The 25,086-nt window shown below is 34.0% G+C and overlaps 1 protein-coding gene across 2 annotated transcripts; it reads right to left on the minus strand.

Annotated features, from left to right (window-relative positions):
* Positions 1–857: 857 nt before the first annotated feature.
* LOC128547965 (uncharacterized) lies at positions 858–7,498 on the minus strand. 2 transcript variants are annotated; one of them, XM_053521973.1, is made up of 3 exons: positions 7,289–7,498; positions 7,155–7,182; positions 858–4,750 (listed from the first exon to the last, which is right to left on the minus strand). In XM_053521973.1, exon 3 carries the CDS (start codon positions 4,731–4,733, stop codon positions 2,826–2,828), a length of 1,908 nt encoding a protein of 635 aa, XP_053377948.1. In that variant the 5' UTR covers positions 4,734–4,750; positions 7,155–7,182; positions 7,289–7,498; the 3' UTR covers positions 858–2,825. The 2 variants fall into 2 exon arrangements, with proteins under 2 accessions (XP_053377948.1, XP_053377949.1); XM_053521974.1 differs by lacking the exon at positions 7,155–7,182.
* Positions 7,499–25,086: the final 17,588 nt, after the last annotated feature.

A 25,086-nucleotide genomic window follows, 5' to 3' on the forward strand; every position in this document is an offset into this window, starting at 1 on the left:
TCTGGCGCCATGCGACATCTTTCTGTTTCTAAAACTGATTTTTTTCTGGTCGTAGATATTGATGATCGCGACCAGCTCTCGGTTCTGCGGTCCATCAGTACCTCCGTAGTATACCAAAATCGGCCTACCGTGACGATTTCCAGAAATGGATCCATAGACTAAAATTATGCATTTCTCACCACGTGGAATATTTTGAGGGTTTAAAATGACAACATGCACGTTTCCACCAGATTTCAAGGTTTCAGACCACAATACGTGTCATTTTATTTTAGACGAATGCGTATACTGTTCAGAAGTAGGTCATAGTCGGTTTACAAAAATCTAATATTTTACCAGTTACAGTGATATTAAGATTGACTTAGTGTTTCTATATACTGTTCGGAATTAGGTCATAGCCACATGTCTGTCAGTTTGATTATGCTGAAACGGTTTGCAAAAAGCTAATATTCTACTAGTTACAGTGATCTTTAGAGTGACTCAGTGTTGTTATATAATGTTCAGAATAAGGTCATGGCCATATGTCTGTCAGTCCGGTTATGCTAAAACAGGTTACAAAAAGCTAATACTTTACTAGTTACAGTGATCTTTAGAGTGACTCAGTGTTGTAATATGGTCGTTTCGGATTATTAAGTACATTCAATTTTACTTAAATAGAATTCCTCTTAGTCCGGTGCTAGTTGGCATGAGAGGGGAAGCATATTTCATTATCTCTTGTGAACAAACTCATTCAAACCGAGAGTCTGTTGTTATGCATTTTGATTGCGTTCTATGCTTTCATAGATTTTATTTGCATAAACCATCACGGTAATGTAATTCTTTTTCAATCGTGCACAAATACAAAACGTGACAAACGCCTGAGTGGAGAGATGTTTAATTTTCTTATATCTGATTACATGTAACGGTACACTGAGAGATTTAGATAAAAGAATTTTCAAATACAATCAGGTAAAACAGTTTCAAAAGTGTTACAATTTACAAATTAAAAGTTTTTGTTGAAACAAAACAACACATATGCACAACCGCACGTAATCGTGACCACTTAAGAATACAAGGGTTAACAGGAACTCAAGTTCAAAACATGAAAACAGAATATCTATCAATACCAATATAATCCTTAATTATCTGTTTATTTCTTGGAATATTTATCATTCTTAATAAAAGATTAAAAGGTTTAACACTAGATGTAACTCCAAGAGTGACAAAACATAATGCACATTACTGTGAAAACTGTTTTATTTTTTATGTTTTATTTTTTCTGTGCATCAACGCCTGAAGAATCCCAACTCATTGTTTGTGTAACAAACGTGTAATGGTGCTATCCATGCATAAAATTATCTCACAAAGATTAAATATATGATTAAACCTGTATTATTCCAGTGCAATTTTTTTCTTGGAAACGTCATCGTGTTCGTGTGTTTTCTTTAACTCTTTGGTATTCATTCTTGTTTTTTTTAATATCTATGGAGCTCACAAATCAACGATACTAACCAAAACCATTTCTTCAATGTTTTCAATCAATAATTTTTAATTCTCTTTATTGCAAACATCAAATTAACGATATTTTTGCGTATCGTTTAAAATACAGAAAGCAGGGACACAATTTCACAAAAAAAAATGTACGAATACTTTTGAGTACTTATATGCGTTTAGATAGAAATTAAAATATACTTGTTAATAATTCACAGCATCGTTGATACGATTCTTGAAACTCACAATCGTAAAAATTGTCGTGTGACTCAATATATTCATGGTTATCGGGGAAACCCCGATATTTCTTTTTCTTACAGTAATCGAGCGGCGACACTGAAAATGTAATGACAGTGCGTTGAGGCTCGTGGTTAATGTAACATAACATAATATGCCTAAGATTGTAATATTCATGTATGTATTATATATATGACAGAATGTTATTGAAAAAACTGACGTATATACAAGATGTTCATTTGCGCAAAAAAGCGTTTCGGCCCTGGCACAGCACTTGAAAATTAAAAGAAAATGTATTAAGATAACGTTAATTACCATGTCTATACATGATTTTCCTCCGTTGACACAAATCCGATTCCAGGTATTTTTACAAGAATAAGTGTTTCTCTTTTCTTTGGATTTGTTCATTGTGTTAAACATGATGTATTATATCTAAGGTCGCGAAACTGTGAAACAGTCAAAATGAATTTGTCTTCAAGCCTGTAATTAAGACTGCGTAACATACACAGAATAATTCCTTTTCTATATACTAGTACATATGTTTAAATCCATTCTTAAAGTTTATTTCACCACATTTCCATGAAAAAAAGAATGATATTTCATTCAAATCTAAACGTAGACATAACACTATATTCTTTTCAAAAGTACCTATTTTAAACCTATACTAATGTTAAGCTCCTAATCAAGATACATTAATCTCGTGCAGAAAAAGCATTTGCATCACATTTCAAAGTTGCAATGGACTTCATTTGATTAATCCAGGTTATAACAAAAGATGCACGAAAGTAACACCCAAAGCAAACACACGTATGAAATCCTTTAGCGGAAGAAAATTCTGAATGAATTCAAAACTTACAAGAACAAAAGAAAATAAATTCGTATTGGTTAAAGAGCGTAAGCAACCATAGTATTTAATACATATTTTTCTAACACGCCCTTTAGTTTTTTCGTCAAACGATCACCTCCATTATCAATTATCTTTCTTATCAGTGATCTCTTATTTTGTTATTCTTTTTTAACAAAAATCAAAATTCACTATGTTAGATTTAAACCTGTACATAATTAGAATGCACAGTTTGCTTGATGTCATAAAGAAATAGAAAAAAATCCGTAATTTTCATTTAAAAATGTATGAATCCAAGTTTTCGGGACTCTTCAAAATTGTCCGAATTGGAAGAAATCACGATAACATCATCGATCACACATATTCCTAGACAATCCTGAACAAGGCCAACGCTTCCGTGCTTTCTTATCGGCGTGCCATCTTTAGCCGAAAATATCGTTACTGTTCCAGAGGAAGCTACGCAAAGTTTGTCTTTATACAAACATAAAGCTTTCGGTTTTATCAACTGATCATATCTGCCATTCCAAAGGTGCTTCACGTTTTTAAGACACACACATTTTACAGATCTGTGTTCCATGTTCAGAACATAGATACGTTCCTTTTCGAAATCATATGTTGTGGCAATTTTCGACGAGCCTGTTATATTGCTGATGTCCGTTGATTTGATCTTCTTTCTCTTTCCATCAATAATCACTTGTTGTGTTCTTGTACCTATTGCAAACAGTGATTTGGTTTTCGAATAATCAAACCCTGTGACATCAGATATCTCTATCGATAGATAGATAGTGTTTTTGGTCTCAAAGTCTCCGCCGGATAAATGAACAGTCTCAATCTTTGTCCCTTTTTCTTGGACGAGTATAGCAAGTTGATTATTTTCCATAGCTGCAATGCTTATGACTCCATCGGGGTACGTTTTTCTATGAGCACGTCCGTCAATCTGTGCAACAACGACAGTGGAATGTTTGGTAGTTAAAAGCCCAATTTGATCCTGACCAATGGTGACAAGTTTTGAGAATTTAGACGAGGAAGTAAACTGTAGCCCTGTGAGTGATACGGATTTATTGATGAGATCTTTGGCTTGTGTATGTTTGTTTGGGGCTAAGTCCACATCTTCATAATTTTCTAATTTCGGTACGACCTTCTTTTTGTCTTTTTTGTCAAACGTAAAAATCTTTGTTTTTCTTGCTTTTTCATGTTTTGTTTCAACTTTTTCTGGACTTTTGTGCTCTTCCGCAATATTTGTAACCTTCTCACTGGACTCTTCTGGAAATTCTTTTGATTCTCTAAACGACTGCTGAATATTTTCACCATCACTGGTGCCATCAGGTTTTGATCCTGATGCTGATTTTCTCGAACGAGGAACTGGTTTTGGTTTGTCATGTATTTCTTGACATGGAGCAGTTTTTGGCTTTGGAGGTACTTTGGGTGGTATTTTTCTGGCGAAGTCTTGAAGTGTTGTTGTTACACCTATAGAGCTTGTTGTGTGGTTTTGTTCCTTGTTCAGTTCATTAGAATGTGTCACATCTTGCTCGAGCTGTGCATAATGATCAGTGTTGTATATATCAACTTCCCCTAAAAAGTGTTCCGTAGGACTGATTATTTGTTCGAAAATTTTGTTTGATATAAATACACCTTCAGGATTCGAATCACGATCAGCAATCTTGCCATCAATCTCTTTCTTAATTTCAAGCAGTTCCGACTTACAGTGGTCCACATCACCATCTCTAGCATCCAATACCTTTTCAATGTTTTTGTTAATTGCCTTTTGTAATCTATTCAATATTTTCTTGTCACTATCGAAATCATTTAAAAGTCCTTCTGTTTTGGATTCTATTAAAGCAACGGTATTTTCTGTCATTTTACCAATCTTTTCTGACAGTGTCTCATACATTATCTTTACTTCCTGCTTCAAATTTCCTTGCACTTCCTCCAGTTTTCTTTCGTATTCTTTAATTAGGTTCTCTTTTCTAGAAGCAGTTTGTTTTATCTGTAGATATTCAAGTAAGACATTTTCATTCCCATCACATATCTTGTCAATTTCTTTGATAGTTTTGTCGCCTGTTTTGGTTTGATCTAATGCGCATGAAAAGCAAAGAAGTGTTTTGTCGCCAAGGGAAACAGCTTTAGCAACAGCATCATTATGAAAAGAACACATTACAGTTACAGTACTTTTTACTTTTTCCATCGTTTACTATATTGCCTCTGAAAAAGAATACGACACTGGAAGAATTATGTTAGACGAAATATATTTTTTAGGTTTTCGTCTAAAAGTAAACAAACAAATGCTTATACATTGCTTAATTATTAACGTAAAGATGACTATTGAACTAATAACGTATGAAATACAAATACTATTTTGTCTCATTATGCCTTTCTGGTGTTATTTATTTCATTTCAATTTGCACAAAATTGATATACAGAACAGAATTAAAGTAAATTTTAATTATTAAGTATTATGACTGCCTTAAACTGAACGCTTTATCAAAATCGAATGATCGATATACACGTCACGGAGAGGTCACGTTGATATTATAAGATATATTCATAATGTTGCTAATGCAGAAATATATGCTATTCTGTTTGCAGTAATTACCTTTAAAACGTCAAAACAGCGACTGGGCCGCTGGCGCAATACTATGGTTATTAAGGTAGTTCTGCACGTTCGGATCAGATTTTTTTCTACAATGTAAAATTTGATTAAACTCGGATTTTTCAAAACTTCAGATTATATTTAGAAAAGTCAGTGAATAAAAAGATAGGATCGTGTGCTTAGTTTTTTTTTTTTGTTTTTTTTTTTTTTTTTGTTTTTGTTTTTTCCTAGACTGATTTGAAAAAAATAGAACCAAAAGCAAGTTGTCATAATGGATGTCTATTGAAAAATTACAATTTTCAGTACATTTTCTCTAATAGATTTTTTTCTACAATGTAAATTTTAATGCAACTCCTCACTGTCGTAAATAAACATATGGCCTATAACATGTTGAAATAAAATGTATAGGTCCGTGTGCTTGTTGTTTGAGATATTTGCCTATGAGTAAAGTGATCCACACATTTCAAGCTGGTTTTAAGCCATTATTTTTAATTATTTAATGTGTCACAGGTTTTAATATCATATTAACTTCAGGAAGATAGTAACATTGCCATTGTAATTAATTTGCTCGCGTGTTGCCATTAATTCATAAAATGCTTTTATTTCCGTACGCCGAATCCAGACATTTTTCTACATTTTCCGGATAAATAACGTTACGCCATCACTTCATGTTAATCAAACGTGATTAACGACCTTAAGTAACATCAAATTATGTATGATGAGACGTCAATGTATTTCAAGTACAGTTGCTAATGGACATGTTACTTGAACAACACTCGTACAATTCACGTTATTTTTGTTAACTTTCATTCTTTTGTCTTCCATTCAAAGAAAGATTTACTGCATGACATTTAATTATTAATGTAGTTCTAATTGAAAATTAAATTTATATATTTTAGTCAAGTTAAATACATTTGATGAGGATTTTGTACATTTGAAGAAAATATCTTGCGATAAAATGTTTTTATATATTTCTTAGACAAAAATGTATAGTGCGTATTTTCTGACCTGGCGAAGATATTTTTAGTACAGGCTTTACCATTAAAATCAATAGGTAACTTGGTGCTTATCGGATTTATCCGACGTAATAAAACGAAATCTAATGATATAACCGATTACCCTAAACTCAATGATAGAATGGCCCATTTATGACCTTTCTATAAATATCTCCGCCAGGTCAGAAAATATGCACTATATGTTCTTGTTAATTTATTAATTAAATAAGTTGGGATCAAAGGGAAAGGCGATGTTGTTTTGATGTTAATTCCATCTGAAAGGATTTCTGTAATCATTTAGAGAAGTGAAAGAATTTTCAAAATCGACCTAAAAATGAGGAAGTTATGAGCATTTAAAAATTTGATCAAAATGATGGTCATTTTGTTTCCATGGCAACAAAAAACAAAATGGCGGATTTATTAAATTTCTAGACACATATTTGAATTGTATTTACTGATATCTTTAAAATAATTTCTTCTCTACTTTTTTCCAGCTATAATGAAAGAAACTACCATGGTTTACATCTCACACTGAAAAACATATAAAATTAATCTATTAAAAAGGTTATTTGCTAAATAAAGTATTTAACAGTGTGTAAATCACGTCATTAACACACAAAAAAATGGCTGCCTCCATGATCAGTATTTTTCTTAAATTTCAAACTGCCATATCTTTTTCAATAGTGGTCCAATTTTAAAAATTCTTTCAGCATAATGAAAAGCTTGTGTATGGCTTTCATATCATAACCTATTGTCAGGCTTTCCTTATCCTTTAATATATTTGTTCTAAAAAGAAATCAAATGTCTTAGTTTTTCTTACTCGTATAATACCAATGTAACTGCCCACAGCCAATCCTTCAAACACGGCAGCATATTATAAGAGTGGACGAATTTCAATATAAGAGTTCAGAATACATTTGTAAAATATGATGTTGATTGTAGTAACGTTTACAAATTATGATCGTGTTTCATTCCATTTAAAAGGCAAAAAGTTAACCGAAATACAATTAAGCAGTCTTACCTCGATTAAGAGACGAACCTAAGCATTTCTGCAAAGAAAAAAAGACATTAGATCTCTTTTTTAAACAAGACGCTTATCACAATTAATTTTCCAAGACAATTTAAAAAACGACATGGCTTATCGTTAGGTCTTACATAAATCCAATGTAATTAACTCGGAGAATGTAATAGTCTGAATTATGTCTGTCGTATAACCTGTCTGTCACTATATAAAAAACTGACGTTTCGTTGTCATTGGCTTCGGTTTTGCTACTTCAAATAAACACAAATGCAATTAGTACAAATTGTATAAAAGATCTTTTCAAACTTCCTTTTCGGTCTTCCATATGAAGCGCGATTGTATGCTTTGCAAGCTCGATTAAATCAAATAATAATTTATAAGGCTGTGAGATTTATATATAAATTTCAAAATCCTACAATTAGTAATTTGATCTGGTATACCATAGTGATCGTAAATCATTCCTCCATATAGAGACCATAAACATATTTGTACTGATTGATCTAGGTCTGTGTGATACGAAACGGATTGATTCTAACCGTTAATTTGCACTCAACACCGAAATATTTAGAAATGATACTGAGACAACTGTCTCAAGTGATTTCCTTTGTCTTTATTTACTAGAGCCTGGCTGAAATGTAAAAGGCAATAACATCGAGTCCCCTTCCTCTCATTGCTGTGGGTTCGAACTTCGATTGGGTTATTAGTATTTCAATTTTGTTATTAGTATTTCGTCGCCCTTATTTTAGAATGAATATCGATTTAAACGGCCGTAAATTCCCATTCACTCAACCAATATTAAAATAAATATACTTGCTAGTAGATATTTATTCATCTAGTTAACTATAAAATGTTGATTCGTTGCTATGAATATATTTTTTATATAAACAAAAATATAGGTCAGCGGTTGGATTGAAACGCTATTTTGGACTGGTTGAAAAAAATGTGTAGGGAAACCCGAAAGGATCAATGAGACTGCATAATAAAGTAACGTCTACAATAATTAAATTTATGTCAAAATCAAGCAATACAATGTTTGCTGTAAACTTTGGAATATTTGACAAGTGTCCGGCTGAATGCTTAACTTTTCAATTCTTTCTTTAGAATATATAGGTGTCAATGGGCATTTTGCCTCTAAATACCATTAAACAAAGGGAGAAGGTTGGTCTTACAGAAAGAATCACATTTTAATGGTCATTTCTCAACTTTGGGGCATGTGACTGGGTCATTTCTTATGATGGAAGTCTATGGAAAAAATAATAGCGGTGCCTTTTACTTTGTTGAGTGAAGAGTTGTACCGAAGGTCATATGACGACTTTTCCGGCCTTTGTTTGTATAGGAAACCCCAAGGTGCCTCTTAAGGCATTGTTAAGGCAAGGCGGACACCTAGGCAGAACCATCCAGTCTTCTGCGAATTCTTTACCCCATGTCAGGTTTAGAACACACACCGATGGGGGCCAGTGATTCGAAGTCAGCCACCTTAACTTCTTTACCAAGGAGACCTCTCATACGTTATCAAAATCAAGCATCTTTATTTTGCAGCTCATAATTGACATGAAATAGCGTAGCAGAGTTACACCTCATTAAACTTCGGTGAATGGTATATTATTTATTTTGTTGGGTTTAACGTCGCACCGATACAGTTATAAGTCAAATGGCTACTTTCCAACTTTGATGTTGGAGGAAGACCTCAGGTGCCCCTCCGTGCATTATTTCATCACGAGCGGGCACCTGAGTAGAACCACCGACCTTCCGTGAGCCAGCTGGATGGCTTCCTCGGTATATTATTGAATTTCAAGCTAAGTATTGCCTTCTGATAACCATGAAAATTGTGTTTGTAAAAATAGTATTGGAACGAATTATGTATCTGAAAATTGGGTAAAATATTTTTATAATGATTACAGAAAAAAATCTGTAATCATAAACAGTTCGTCCGCAATTTATCAATTGGTTGGTAGCGTACGAAAACTGTACGACGAATTATTTAGGCAGACATTTTACAATAATAGCCACTGTCAAATGCCTCTGTACATGCTATACCCTACCCCTAGGTATTCTAAGAACCATGGTCATGAACGGGAAAATAAACTAACCCATTTCAATCGCGCATTTTAAACCTAAAACGCGCAATTCGGTAAAAGTGTAGACTACATTGGATATTGGACAAGTGGTAATTTAGCCCGCCCGCTTAGCTCAGTAGGGAGAGCATTAGTCTAAGGATCGCGGGGTCGCGAGTTCGATCCTCGGGCGGGGCGTATGTTCTCCGTGACGATTTGATAAAAGACATTGTGTCTGAAATCATTCGTCCTTTACCTCTGATAATTCATGTGGAGAAGTTGGCTGTTACTTGTTGAGAACAGATTTGTACTGGTACAAAATTCAGGAACACTGGTTAGGTTAACTGCCCGTCGTTACATGACTGAAATATTGTTGAAAAACGGCGTTAAGGGGACGCATACTTTGAAATTTACCTGCAAAAAAGTACAAGGTTTTGGTAAATGAAGTTAATACTGTTTCAACTGTTATAAGTACACAAAGGATTGCTCACTAAAATAAAAATGAGTAAAACTGAAACAAGAAAGTTATTGTTGAATTACATAAGACTTCTTGTGTACATTCAAAGTCAACAATTAAGACTTTTTGGTGCGAAAATAATAGTGCTTCACTTTGTCCAAACATTTATCAATGCCCTACAGATTCTAATTTAAAGAAAGAATGTGAAATAAGTTCACTGTCTTGCTTTTCATTTCGCATATGTGAGCTAAAACACATTATTTAGTTTGTTTACAAAGTAGTGCATAAGAAAAGATACGGTGGTCAAGGAATGCCACATTCCAAAACTAAAAAGAGTATATTCCCCTTAATACATTAAACATTTATCATTACAGAAGTCTAGTGGCTTACAATAAAGGCCTTGAAATGTTGCCATTATTAATTTTTAACTTGGTATTCATGAACTACAATGCACTTAAATATCAAAACACATTCAACAAACTTTTGAAAATGTACTGTCTTAAAAATCCCTAAAATAAGGTATGAAATTTGGTTCAGAGGTCCAATCAATGTGTATATGTGCAAAAGCAACATTCTAATCTTGTTCACAAAAGTTACTAATAGACAGCAGGAATGTCAATGATCAAAACTGGACGAATATACAGTTATCCTCACTTTAATGTCATTTATAATTTGCCCTTGAATTCTCCACCATACTTTTCATAACTCTGTTTGCACGAGTTGCACGAGAATGCTGTCATTCACGTAAAGAAACGGGGTCAAATAAGTTGTAAATGCAATATCATCTAAACGTATTTAATGGATTATGCAGTTCAAGATAAACTTTATCTCATAACGTAACGAACATGTATAATGTTGTAACAACAACTTTACGTATAGTGGACGCAACTTGACCCCGATGGTTGACCTTTGCATTATAATACATAATGAGGCACAACCTATTATTGAAAAGGAGTGTACGTAAAATACGATCTGCACGAGAAAAATGAAATATAAATTTGTGTAAATATAAATTAGTGTATTCGAAAGTTTTAACTGATCAAATGAAAGTATATAGACTTTGATACTGCACTGTTTACAAATTAATTCCATTAAATTAAATACACGGATACCCTAAGCACCCTTGATTTCTACAATGAAATAGTCGTATGAATAATCAGCCTAAGGTCAACCATCGCGGTCAAGTTGCGACTACTATACACTGATTTAAGTAGCAGTCGGTTTATAAGTGACTTTATTGATTCATTTTGTGTTTTGTTATTGTTGTCAAAAAGTATAACGGAAGTGCCTCACAACTGAAGCGGAAACCAGTTTGATGCGCAAAGTAGTCCACTGTAAGTAATATTTTTTGACAAATGTCCACAGAAATTAATAATTTTCTAATATTAAAGACGAATATCTGAATAGGATTCATTATTTGATAAGAAATTATAATCATCGACATGTTTTTTTTAAAAATCGTACACGTGCTGACACCTAAGTTGTCTCCCGTTGTTTATTAGAGTTACCTTTCGTCCGGCGCAGTTATACATTTGCAGTGAATCGCCGAGAAGTCGTGGGAAAATTAAAAACCATGTAAACAAACTAAAATTAACCACATTTTCAAGATGAATTTCAAGTGATCGACATTATGCATTTAACCCGCCTGACCTGTGTAGCATCTTAGATATCTGTTCTAAGGTATTCATTGTGTAGAATGTCATGTTATGCCCTTGCAATGCTAATCCCACTCTGATTTTTTTGTTTACATTTTTTATCAATGAGAAATATGGCGTCCATCCCGAGATGAACTGACGTGGCGTTAAACTTTTACATGTTTAAGTAAACCTGGTGTTTTAGAAAGAAAATCTCATCCCTTCAACATTATTTGGAACACTCTTATTGTAGAAAACCTGTTTTTTCCTTATACAAAAGCTTAATATTTTGTGTTGAATGTACTTTCACAAAGACCTCTGTTTTCCTATTACATTCATAGTACCACATCCTTATCCACAAAATACTGAATATTACAGGTGTCCATCAGTATTATATCAGTTTAGGAATATGTTTTTTATTTTCCCATCATCGATTTCTTGAATATGCTCCCCTTCCGCATTGCTGTATGAACTGTGAATGTAGCAATATGCGTCCCCTTAAACCCAAAACCAAAACAAAATCTTCCGTTGAGTACCGGTCACATTTCTTAAATATTTTTTATCTTAGAGAAACAACGCGTATAGTTTTTTCAACGTTACACAAAAAAAACTTAGTTGAACTTCCCTAGTGGAGTTCCGGTCTAGATTACAAAACCATTCTGATTGGCTGATGTGAAAATGTATGTCAGTTGTCGTTTAACTACTCGTGTACGCTAAAACGTGTAAATGCACTATAAATGTGCTCTAGGAAAGGAATTTACATAAGCTATCAGCTTGTTTTCCAATCCATGTATTTGACATGTAAAAATTTGTTGTACATGTTATGTGTATGTTGCTTCAAAATAAAATATTGTTTTGTGCTATATGAATTAAATAAACAGTAAAGATGACTTCAGCTTTAAAATCATAACTGAGATGAATTTCATTCATCATTTCGAGTTTTATTGAAGAACTTTGAATATTTTGCATTCTGTTTTTGTTTGTTTACATTTCGCCAAACATGTGCACGCACACTGATGGATCCTCTAGACCGGAAGTTCATTAGGGAAGTTCACGCAAGTTTTTTCTGTAACTTTGACGAAAGCATACAATATGTGGAAATATTGAGAGAATGTGACTGGTGCATGATGGAAGATAAAATACCGCTTGTTCAATATGCTGGGTATCAATTCACCGAACTGCGCGTTTTGGTGAGAAATGTTCGATTGAAATGGGTTAGTGCACTTTCCTATTCATGGCCATGGTTCTTATAGAATACCTATGGGTAGGGTTTAACATGTACAGAGGCATTTTCTTTCTGGTCTGGTGCCAGTGCCGATAGTAGCAAAGAAACGAACAGACACCAGATTTCATGTCCGAACAACCCATGGTAATATCACATGGAACATATAACAAAGACGACCGGAACTAAATTAAAAATACTGTAGCATTGGGAAGACATTATACTAGCATATTGGTTCATTAAAATAAATATTAAAAAAATAGCGTATTTGTTGATATATCTCAACGACATCTAAAACCAAGTATTACACTGAAATCTTTATCTGATATATTTTAAGAATATTGTTAAGGTCTTATGAAATATAACATCTATAATTTAGTTACCTATTATGCCATTGAAAAACTATGTAATCACTAATAATAAAGAAAGAAGATATTTATCTCACTGTGAACTGGATGTCACAAACTGTAATATCGTACTTGTACCAGCGTCATACCCAGGCAATAATTGGGTGCACTTATTTGATTTCTTTTGAATTTTATTTTCTACAATAATGTGACCATGGAATAATTGATAATTGTATACAAATGTACAATTATAAGATAGATCAGATATTCTATGACGTCTGAAAATAATTTAATAACCATTAATCATGAAAATTGCGTCTGCAGTATGATAAGATATGTGCTATTCATAATTTATTTTAGGCTTGAAAGCCACCATTTCCCCCCATTATCTGACATTGGGTTATAGTTCTGTTATAGAAGTTTGCCTTTTAAAACCGTTAGCATTAGACGAAGTATGATTATAATATTTCACATGTTCAGGATTATTGCAAAATATGTAATCAAATAGTAGGATAAGGAAATAAATTGCAATACCTTAAATTGTTATAAAACTACAAAGACAATTGGTGAATTTAATGCATGTTAAAGGGCAATGAAAGCCTGACAATACGTTGATTTTATATGAAAGCCTTCTTCAAGCCTTCCATAACGCTGGAAAAAAAATTGAAATCGGACTATTATTGAAAAGATACAGCTGTTTGAACTTTTGGCCTAAGTAAATGGCTGATCATGGAGGCAGACATTTTAGTGTGTTTATGACGTCATCTACACATTGCTGATTAATAACCTTTTAAACAGATTAATTTTCATATTAGAGTAAAGCATGATAATTCCTTTCATGAGAGCTGGAAAAAAGTAGAGAAATTATTTTACAGAATTAAGTACATTTCAAATGTGTATTTAAAAATTAAATAAATCTTTTGTTGTCATGAAAACAAAATGGCCGCCAATCAATTTGACCAAATGCTCATAACTTTCTTATTTGTACTCCGATTTTGAAAAAGAAAATTTCATTTCTTTGAATGATTTCAAAAATCCCAGCAGCCGAAAGTAACGTTAGAACCGCGGTGCCCTTCCCTTTAAATCCACTAATTATTAAAATCAGTTTGCTGTACAAATAATGCCTTTAAGGAACATGTTAGCTATATGTTTTACGAACACATTTTTAATGTCCCGATGAGTGTCCCGCTATAACTTGAGTTTACTCTACTTTAAACAGAATATGACTTCCCTTGCATGATATAGACTTCTGATTGCAACGAAAGAGATTAGCCTCTCTAAGTTTGTTTGCTTGCCAGATTTTCACTACGCAGCTGCGTATCTGTGTAAAGGCAGCTAAGCGCCTGTAAAAACCTTACCCTTTCTGCTAACATCCCTGGCCAGAAACCTGCCAAACAAAATTAAAAACGATTCGCAGTTTATAACAAACAACATGGTAATTAATTTTCCGAGTAACATGAACATTAAAAACCATACATTTATACGTACGTAAACTTCAAATATACCGAAGTTCTTTTCGTCTGATATATCTGTGCTCTTCATGCACATAATGCATCACATACATGAAAGGGGCGAGGACAATAAAATTGATACACTAACTTTTACTTTCTGCCACTGATTACATAAAACATCGAAGGTCATGACGTCAGTTAATGACACAAATAAAAGTTAACCTATGACTATTGTGAAATGATTATTTTCTGTGAAGGCCAATTTTGAACGTATTTTTTGTATCCTACACAGTATGCTATAACAAGTTAAATGTCTTAATTTTGTTAAAGAAAATTGACCAAGTTGAAATTGCTTCATACCCTGACCTATGATTTAATACGCAATCTTAAACAAAATTATGTCATTGACTTTTGGCTAAAATCAGCCGAGGTATTGCAAACATTATTAAAACATATCAGTGCTGTCCTATAATTGAGACTAATACGCAAACATACTTTGTCAGGGCACCCTATAGCATATTAAGAGCTCATTTACGCATAAACGTCCCTTTTTTACTTTCAGTACACTTAAATACGCAAATGCATTAAAGATGTTGAGTGTATGAAAATGGGTTACTGCTACTTAATAAAGCTATTCCCCACTTATTTATATACATATCATAGTGAAATGATCGTTTAATTTGAAAACTTACATGATTAACTTGGTGTTTCTAAATCAAATATGTATGTATGCTGATAACTAAAAGCTACCTATCGATACATAGTCAAAGCTGACCAAAACAGCACGAGGTCATACTGGACAAGTATAATTCCTTACTTTGGAGATTTAAGGGGACAATCATCGAAATATCAAACTTTAATATCTGAATCTGATAAAACAGTCAATGCCGACTCCTAAGTACCAAAATCAATATGACCTAGCATCTGTTCAACATAAATTATTTACAATTAGTCAAAGCCGCAACCACTCAGTACTTTAATCGTAAGTCCGGCATAATTCCTAATGTAACCTGAGGAGTTTAAACAGTCAACCATCTGAATATGAGTCAAAATTATAAAATAAGCAGCCGAAGGTGTTTCGACAGCGCCCAAACAATATGACCAAGCATGTGTCCTGAGGGACTTAAGCGGACATTTGACACGGTTTTAAAAGTGGACCACCTATTCCACCGAATATCACTCAGATGTCGTCACATCCTGATACCCCATTATTAAATGTCGCCACATCTCAATATCTCTATTTATCAAACTGATCAGTTCCAGCTTCAACATTTAAGACACTGTTATCACATTAACAGCTATTTAAAGATGTAGATACCAATATATTTAACGTAATAAGCAACGCAATGAAAAAAATCTAACCTTACATTGATATCACATTAACAATTATTTAAAATTGTAGACATCAAAATATTTAACATAATGAGTAAGGTCAGTAATTCGATCGAAAATGTGCTTCCGTGGTGTAGTCGAAAGAAGTCCATAATAAATAGATCCTAATTTTCCCATTTTTTGCGCAAATTCGTGTAGAACGAGTGCTTTAATCGCCATTTTTCACTACTAGAATACATTCTGCATGTTCATACACCCCACATGGCAAGTTTTGCAGATCGAAACCGGAAGTAGGTGTTTATTGCGCGGACGAGAGCAAATATGCGCCATTTTTAGGATAGCAGACCACAATTGACTGGCATATCACTAGGAACTACATAACCCCCTATTTTCTTTTCATTTTTCCGTTAATTTGTGATAGAACGTTCATGAAAAATAGGTGTAGGAAAAAGTGATGTTCTCTAAAGATACGTAAAGACGACCTGAAGTTGTCGTTTTTTATATGACACAAAGAAGGATTTGAATTACTGACCTTTAACCATAAGCAATGTCAAAATATCTAATCTTACATCAAAGAGATATCACATTAACAATAATTTAAAATTGTAGACATCAATATATTTAGCATAATAAGCATAGCAATAATTAAATAAATATACACATATCCTTGCTATTGTTAGGTCCCTTACACTAAAAAAGAAACAAAACAAAAACCAACAGAATGGCCATATTTATTTTCCCACACAGGGAAAAATCACTATATTTCACACAACTCCAGCGACGATACAGTGAAGGTGCTAAGTGTCGTAGTCTTCTTGAATTCCTAAATTAATCCATGAATTCACTGAATAATCAAGAAGTACCAAGGAAAAGCATGATTGAGTAAGGTTAAGGAACCTCTTTATACTATTTATTTACCCTTAGACTTTATGAAAAAATGTTAGAAAATATTAAACAAGAGTGCCAGACTTTCACAAAATAACGCCGTCATCGAACTTGGCCAAGGGCCATAATCCAAGAGTGCCTGGGGAGATTTGGGCGGTTATCGAACTTGGCCGAGTTATTACGCCCAGAAACATTGTCAGCAAGTTTGGTGAAGATCGGATGAAAACTGTTCGACTTAGAAAGCGGACATGCTTTGACGCCATACGCCCTCCCGCCCTTCAGAGACGGACGTATAAAATAAAGAAAACACAATTTATAGGTTTTTTAGTGTATACATATCTACTTTCATAATTGCCAAAGCTAACTGAATTAGTCTGCTTAAGGTACAGACGGGTCTTTTTCCTTATATTGTTTTAAAAATAACTTATCATAGGCTTCCTGTTGCCTTCTTAGGGCACGCAAACGTGAAATTATTTCTCTTGTAACATTCCCTCTGGATTGTCTTGCTTTGAGGTAGTTTATTTCTGGTTTGTGTAACCTCCAGAGACGTGGTGAGACACCATTTGGATCAACATACAATTCATTCTCTCGGAAATATGACTCCGTGGAAGCACTAGGCTGACATTTCGTGCAATGGCTTTGTGTTGCCTTTAAGATTTTGAATTCTACCTATCAAGAGCTACATGTGTAGTACTTACTCTTCGGAAATCAGTCTCTGAATAACTATTTAGCACAGGATCTTCCTAAAATTCCACAGTTCTGTGGCATTTTTGCCTTTATACTGTTTTAAATGATCTCAGTTACATTCACTATTGGCGCGTTTAAGTCGCATCGTATCGAAAATGTAGTTTCATTTACTAGAGCGTCGACTAAATAAGGACCTATCTAGTTTGCCTGATTGGTGGATAATACCTCCAGACAAAACTTCTTAACTGGAAACTGTTAGTCATAGCCTTAACGTAATAGTTAGACTTTTGTTTTGAAGCAACCTTTTTCTATTTTTCACTGGCTAATGTGAAAGATGTTTTAAAGACTGACTGGGCCACTCTGTATACTCAACAGGGTAAGATATTAGTTCATTATCAGGAGGGGAACCATACATACCAGCTATACAACAACGAACTTCTTGACCAAACATTAATTAATAGGAAGTGAACTTAGTACTGCTATGCTCAGTAGTGCGGTATGCCATTGCTATGTAACAAAGAACGTTACCTAGTCAGTTTAGTTGTCCGAGAAAAATACAGTCAGAATTTGTTTTAGTGTACGATTCCAGCGTTCAACAACCCTATCCGATCGGGGCCTATAAGGAGAGTTTTTTCTACCCCTAAGAGCCGACATATTTTAGAGAATAAACTAGACTCAAACTCCCGACCCATGTCTGAGTGGATTTGTAAGGAACACTTTCATACAACTTCAATGACTAATTTGTCGGCGACAGTCAAGCGAGTATGATCTGGTATAATTGCAAACAGTTCTACCCATTTAGTAAAATTGTCGCAGATTACCAAAATGTATTCATTTCCATTTTCAGTTTTTGGTAATGGACCAAATTTATCTAAAGCTATCACCTGAAATTTCTGAGATGTTCTAATCGATTTTATTGGATATTCCTACACCTGGACCTGGCTTAGTTTTGGGCACATAAGTCACACTGTTCGCACCATAAAAATTCTTGATTTGGCGACCTATATTTCTTAAAAAAGATTCTTTCATGTATTTCTAAAGATAACCACAACACCTAGTATTGATGAAACTCCCAGGAACTTTGTAAAGCTACTTCTTTACTAGGTCTAGAGAAAGACCCTAAAATTTTCAATGATAGTAATACATTAAATAAAGTGTAGAAATTGATTTCCGAGTCCTTGAAATAACCAAAATTGATTTCACAAATGTGAAGTTTATGATAGTTTTGTTAATATCAATAACAGAAGTTTTAATTTTTAATTTAATGTTGTGATCCACAAAGAATGACAACTCTTGCTTTGGGCCAGTACTTATAAGCAGAAATAGAGAGTTTGAGATTTCAAACTTCGCCTTCCCCTTCAACGTCTCTCATATATATTTTGGGTAAAACGTCACCGATATGCGTGTAGTTTATTTATATCACACGTTGCTACTAAAGTTTTCCATGTAATATCACGTAAGCCTAAGACTTCTCTTTATTACTATGCGAAATAAAAAGCTTAGTTTCAGGATTTCTGCTTATTAAGTTATTTGATTATCCATATATATAATTAGACTAAATTTGATGCGAAACACTATCAATAGGTATAAGAATAATGAAGTTTTGTATGGCTAATGATTTTAACTAAATACATTGGATTGAACCTGGAAGTATGAAGTTATCAACTGATTTTGAGAAACTTTGAGATTTTGTTCAAACTTTAACTTCTACGGCATATTTGTGTCCCCAGGCGGTATCGATTATACCAGATGGGCCTTTTTGTCGTATGAAGTGAAGTTTTGAACGTCCAAATATGTGATATCACGAAAGTCGAAACTTCATTCTTTTTACATCTACTCTGTCCACATACTCGGTATCAAAGACTGAAACCTTGATGGAGGCACATGGCATGACTGTCATTTTACTTGAAAAAAAAATAATTACGCGCGATTATCATTTGGTGGGATATTTTATTTTCACATCCAAATAAAATCAATCTGTTTCTGTCGGACACTTAATACGACAATTGCGTTTTAATTATAAACATAAAATGGTACTAGTAAGACGGAAAATTATTCTGAAGCATCAGACAATTTCAGATCTATGATATCATGATGAGAGACGTTTCCTGTTAGCCGTATGGGATAACTCCATTCTTGAAATGCACGGAACCAGAGCCTGGCAGAAGAAAATTGTGGGTTAATTCCCCCTTTGATTCTTACATTTTACAAAGAAAGTCGGTCTTGAAACTCGGTGTGACCCTACCCTACCCCTACCCCCCCCCCCCCCCCCCCCCCACCCCCGAAATGGGTGACCCCCTCTTTAATGTTGGTGTCCCTCTAACCAAAATTCCTGGATCCGCAGATGCTTTACTTATAAAATAGTATATTAAAGTCATATTGTGCTGTCTGAGAGTTTGGCATTATACAGAGTCATACATAGTGTCATTATCACGTCGATATGATCATTATAGGTTATTAACTTTGTATGTGGATACCGGGGTATATGCACGGGTTCTGCAGCGGTAATATTGCGCGACTTTAGGAGTCCGCGAAAGAACGATGATAACCTTTTTATTACATATCCACTATCAAATGCTTAATTTATATATAAATTATCGTTCTGTCACAAAAGACAGGAAAAAATACGGAAAAATATCTCCGAAAACGCAATAAACAAATCAAACTGACGCGCATTAATATTTTCCGCGAAAATGGCGTCAACTTGTTGTCGCAACGTGCGCTCGGATGCCACGGACGTCACGCGATTCTTTCCATTACAACGTTAAGAAAACACTCCATGTCCTATATTAGTCCAACTCATTTCAGTCTGATAAATTACTACGTACTAGTATCTAATAGGTCAGATTAATCAAAGTGTGAAAGTAAACAAAATGTTGCATAATTACAAATTAAACAAACACACAATAGCATCAAAAATGTAAAGAAACGAGATCCGCAATGGACGGACCATCAGGGGAGGTAAATAGAGACACGGATTGGGACTAGTCCGATATGAAAGCGTTCAACGTCATGATATGGAAAAATATTGCACGATCGTGGTCCATTGAAACCCAATGGAAAATAATTTTAGGTATGTAATAATCATTTTTATTTCCTCTCATGCATGATTTACAATCGTGCATTGTATACTGACTATACTGACAAAATGTTATATAAAACCTAAATGTTTGGAGCAACACTAACGAGTTTTTACATTGTTCACATTGTTTTATCGTTTTATTTATTTATTTATTTTTGTTTGTTTGTTTGTCTGTTTTTTTTGTGTTTTTTTTTTTGTTTTTTTTTTTTTGGTAATCGCTCTAATATAATACCCATGCGATGATTATATTAATTGAAATGTTTTTAATTTTTTCATTGGTATCAAAATGCACGAAAAACACGATCATAATTACAGATAAATTGAATGGGCGGATTAAAAGGAGTAAGGTTCATTCTAATGTTTGAAATCTCAAGGAATTTTAATCGAACTTCAACTTCATACGTTAACTTCGCAAGAGACGTTGAAGGGGAAGGCGAAGGTTGAAATCTCAAACTCTCTAATATCTATTAGTTTACTTCCTTTGCAATTACACAATTGAGTGGAAAATGAAAACTGTTTTAGACACAATATCATACAATTTTGCACAACAAAAACATTTAGGATTTATTCATTTGTGCTTGATTTACCCCTCAAAACATGGTTCCTATGATTCTGTCAACTTACATATGGTAAAAAAGTAACTTTTAACAAGCCAATAATACAATGAAGTACCAGTAAGTAAATAATAGTGCAGATAATACAGTTTTGCTTGTATCAAAATGTCACAATAGATGCACTTTTGTAATACAGAACACCTGGTAGGATTAGTAAAGGTGCAATAATATTGATCTCTATTTCCTATGCCTACTAGGTCCTTCACCTAAGTAGACACGGTGACTTGTGACGTTTCAACTGGGGTATCACGCCAAGCAGAATTCGTAAACAAAACGTTGTTTTTGAATGTAAAGTTTTTAGAGATATATTTTTGTGAAATGCCACCTAGCTGGTGCAAGCCCTTATATCAATGAGTACCTCCGGTGATATAACATATGACCGTGTCTGCTTTAGTTTTGCTGGTAACCTTGACAAACCGCAATGCATCCACAGTAAGCGTATTTTCAAATGGCTTGAAAACCAAACCCAAGCGACTGTTCCTTGACAAACGACCAACTAGTTGTCACCGCTGCGTTCTCTTTGATGTCTAAGATCATTTTGGTAGGATTTTCGCTCAGAAAACAGCGTATTTCTGGATAGATTGCCAACTAGAAAAATGTCCGTTCTAATGTCCAAAATCTCTCACAGCGGGCACTATTTTAAATCATGATTTTCTGATTCTTCTCGTTGAATGCAATGCCGCAATTAAAGCAGGTAACGTTTTCCCCTACCAACGCAATATTGTTTGTAAAGTTTACTGCACGTGGATAGTGATATTTTCAAGAAAATGTGGGTAACTCAAAAACATGCTCCCATAGCAAGTTACTTTATACCAATGCGGTCACGTCAAGCATATATCTTTAGCTGACAGTTTAACCACTTCCTACTGTACATCTTGCCAAGAAGATAAAGTAAAATGATCCTTATCGAATCATGCCACCGATTATTTACTTTATCTCGCACTTGTGTAAGATGTCGATAAAATCCGTGGAGACCGACTGATTCTTCCATTTTCCAGCCATGTATCCAACTGGCACGTGGAGTTTAGAATGCATTTATCAATAGTCATGAATATTCCATATGTTTCCGTTAATATTTTTGGTGTGTGAACCTTAATAACGATAATCATTGAAAAACCAAATAAATACATTTATTAATTAACATCATAATTAATATCACATGTATTGATCCATCTCGTTGTTATAGGATCGAGTCCTCTGTGTTACAATATCATTTTGTTTTCTTATATGTTAACTTAACAGGCACGCTTATATTATCGTTAATTTTCTAGAAAAACTATTCTACTATTCAGCATTCTTCTTCATGCATAATAGTTCCGCAAAACCGTTTTACGAAATGTCGATATTTCGAACAATGATTTCATTTACTTCAATGTAAAGGCTGTTTCGCATACGCACCAAAACTGAACAGGGAAAAGAATTAGAATGCAATGTAGCTAACGAGAGTTCAAGAAATGAAAACGAAGCTGAAACAAAAACGTGCTTCTATTGAGAACAAAATCTCTGTATAAACATCCCTTTTTCCTAAAACTAGTCGAATTTTTCTTTGCTCATACAAATACAATGTAGTAAAACAATTGCACAGAATCCTCGTTTCGTGTGTTTACAAATCAAATGTACCCATTTTATTATTCGGCGGCGACGTAGTGCCTTTGTATGATTGAATACCATAGCAGTAACATAAATATCATCGCCGTCTGTAGACAGTAATTTCTATATATTTGTGAGAGCACTAGCCTTTTCCGAAACGTTTTTATAAGAAAGCATAGAAGTCGCTAGGAAACTCGGTGTCATAATGATCCCCGACACTCCTCGTTCATAAAACAGCTAACTTACGGACTGCAGTTTTTACAATCTTTTTCTGTGCAAAATGTGACACGAAATTGCTAGCCCAACATGTATTTAAGCTGTTGCGCACGCAATGTGCCCAATCACGTGATCGCGCTACGTCATTTTGTTCCCGCTACAAGTTTGAAAGAAGTGAAAGTGAAAAGGTAAACAAAATTATAAATCAGGGCGTAAGTTTGTTATTCAATATATTGTATAAATATCATGCACATGATTCGAAACCTATTTGAAAGTGCTACCCCCGATACTACGATTTCCACACCAAACCCTTCCCGTTTTAATGCTATTCCTGTTCAACCACTTTCGATATGTGTGCTCTGAGGTGTTTCCACTACAAGTCAATTGCAAAAAAAATACAAAAAGCACTTTCTTGTGGATAAAATTCACAGCATAGGTCATCGCTATAAACCATTGATTACTTTAAGACCATGATTAGCTCGGATACTTACTCGTAGTCGCATATTGGACAGAAAATGCCAAAGTCCATCGCAGACCATGTTCTCACAGAAAGAAACATTGTAATACAATGCAGGTATAAAGATTAAATCTTTAAAAAAAATATGATGCGGCTTCAAATAGTCTTTTCAACTTCTATAATTTGAAGGGTGTTTTTTGTGTTATATAGGTCTTAAAGACGGTAGAATGATGCAGCTTAAAGAGCGTGTTTTTGTTTTTCTTAACATGCACTCTATGTTAAATATAAGAACTTGATATATAAGGATACAATTTGCATATAACAGTAGAATTGATGAATAAACCATTTTTTTTTTTTTTTTTTGCTAAATAATTCGTAAGTTTATGTAATTCAGTGATTATAAGTATGATTTTGCTGAGAGGGCACGCTGGACTCAGAAAATGAAAGTGACCTCAATAAAACGTGAACCCTAGGCGTTATATGACCATTTTGTATCAATTCGCCGTAAAACCAAATTCACTCAGCCATAACGTGAACAAAATTCATTTAAGAAGTGTGTCATGTGAGTTAGATATGACGGTTGTGCACGCAGAAATGATTAAATAATTCTACCTTCTCTGGAGATGGGTCTTGACGTATAAAATGATACTAAACTGAACGAGGATATGCTTATCTAGATGCATTTTACTTTTTGTATGAAATCTTGGTTTTGTGAAGAAGCATGAAATATATCATTTCTTTCTTACAATTCTTATTTTCAAATAAAACATGTGGCGCATGTAAAATACAAATAAATTATGTTGATAAAGCAAGAGGGTCATCACAGATGATCCTCGATAGCTGACCTGAGAAAGTGCGCTATCTAATGAGACTTTTAATGAGATATTCCATCACGTGTTAATAGAGGGTTAAAGATCCTAACATGGTTAAAATTGAATTTCTAAAATCATATCATCCAATGAAGCTGGTTGCGTTTCTCTCAGTTGAAATATTCTGTCAAAAAAAATGATGAATTAGTACCGTATCTGAGTGATCAGAAATAAGTTCAATAAACCAATGTCTCACTGGGTTCGAACGAATTACAAGTTTGGCTTATAGCGAAGACTTTTGAACACTTTAAAATCTAGACATTACAAAGTTAAAATACATCTTCGTCGCAGCATAAATGTCAATCGAAAATGTTATCAACTTTCATTTGGCAAAACTTTCATAACAATCCGCTGAAAATCGTTAGGTGGCGCATATAACCTTAAGTGTACCGACGTTGTCGCCAGACGGCTCTATTTTAACTCGATCGAACCTAGTGGTCTATCCTATGAAAATGCTTAAGTGTTAGTAACATAAAATAATCAATTTTAGGCACAGAAAGTGTCTGTGAAAAGGAATGTAAACTTTCGTGGCTCATTTTGTATCAGCGTCAGTTTAACAACAGGCACAAAGTATCACCCAAACACTTGAATGGTATACAGTATGATATAAACCTACATCTTACGTAGATCAAGGGAGAACAGCTTAATACTACCACTCATTCTGGAACAGTAATTTAAACAAACTTTGTAATTTTCCTCAAATGATATGGCAAAGAACTTGAAAAGGTTTAAATTTTCAAAAATGCTTCAAACTAGTTTCGAAATTTTTTAAGCTACTCCACTGAGCTTTTAATACTAGAGGACTGGAACAACAGTTTGTGATTTTTACGTATTAGAAAGACTTGTTTCACTAGGGGCTTTGTTTTGTAAGAATGAAAATAGTAGTGTAAAATCGCTGTAAAAATGAAACGTTCAAAGAGAAACATCACATCAGTCTTTCTTGTGTGCCATCCTGATGTGACGGTTTAGAGCCGACCTGTGTTTATATGTAGATGGACAGTTTGGATATTCTATGAAACTATGCATGTCCTAATG

This window comes from Mercenaria mercenaria, chromosome 13 (assembly GCF_021730395.1).
Source record: "Mercenaria mercenaria strain notata chromosome 13, MADL_Memer_1, whole genome shotgun sequence".
NCBI lineage: Eukaryota > Metazoa > Mollusca > Bivalvia > Venerida > Veneridae > Mercenaria > Mercenaria mercenaria.

Coding starts and splice junctions, on each gene's coding strand:
- LOC128547965 (XM_053521974.1), bottom strand. CDS start 4,733: ATGGAAAAAGTAAAAAGTACTGTAACTGTAATGTGTTCTTTTCATAAT.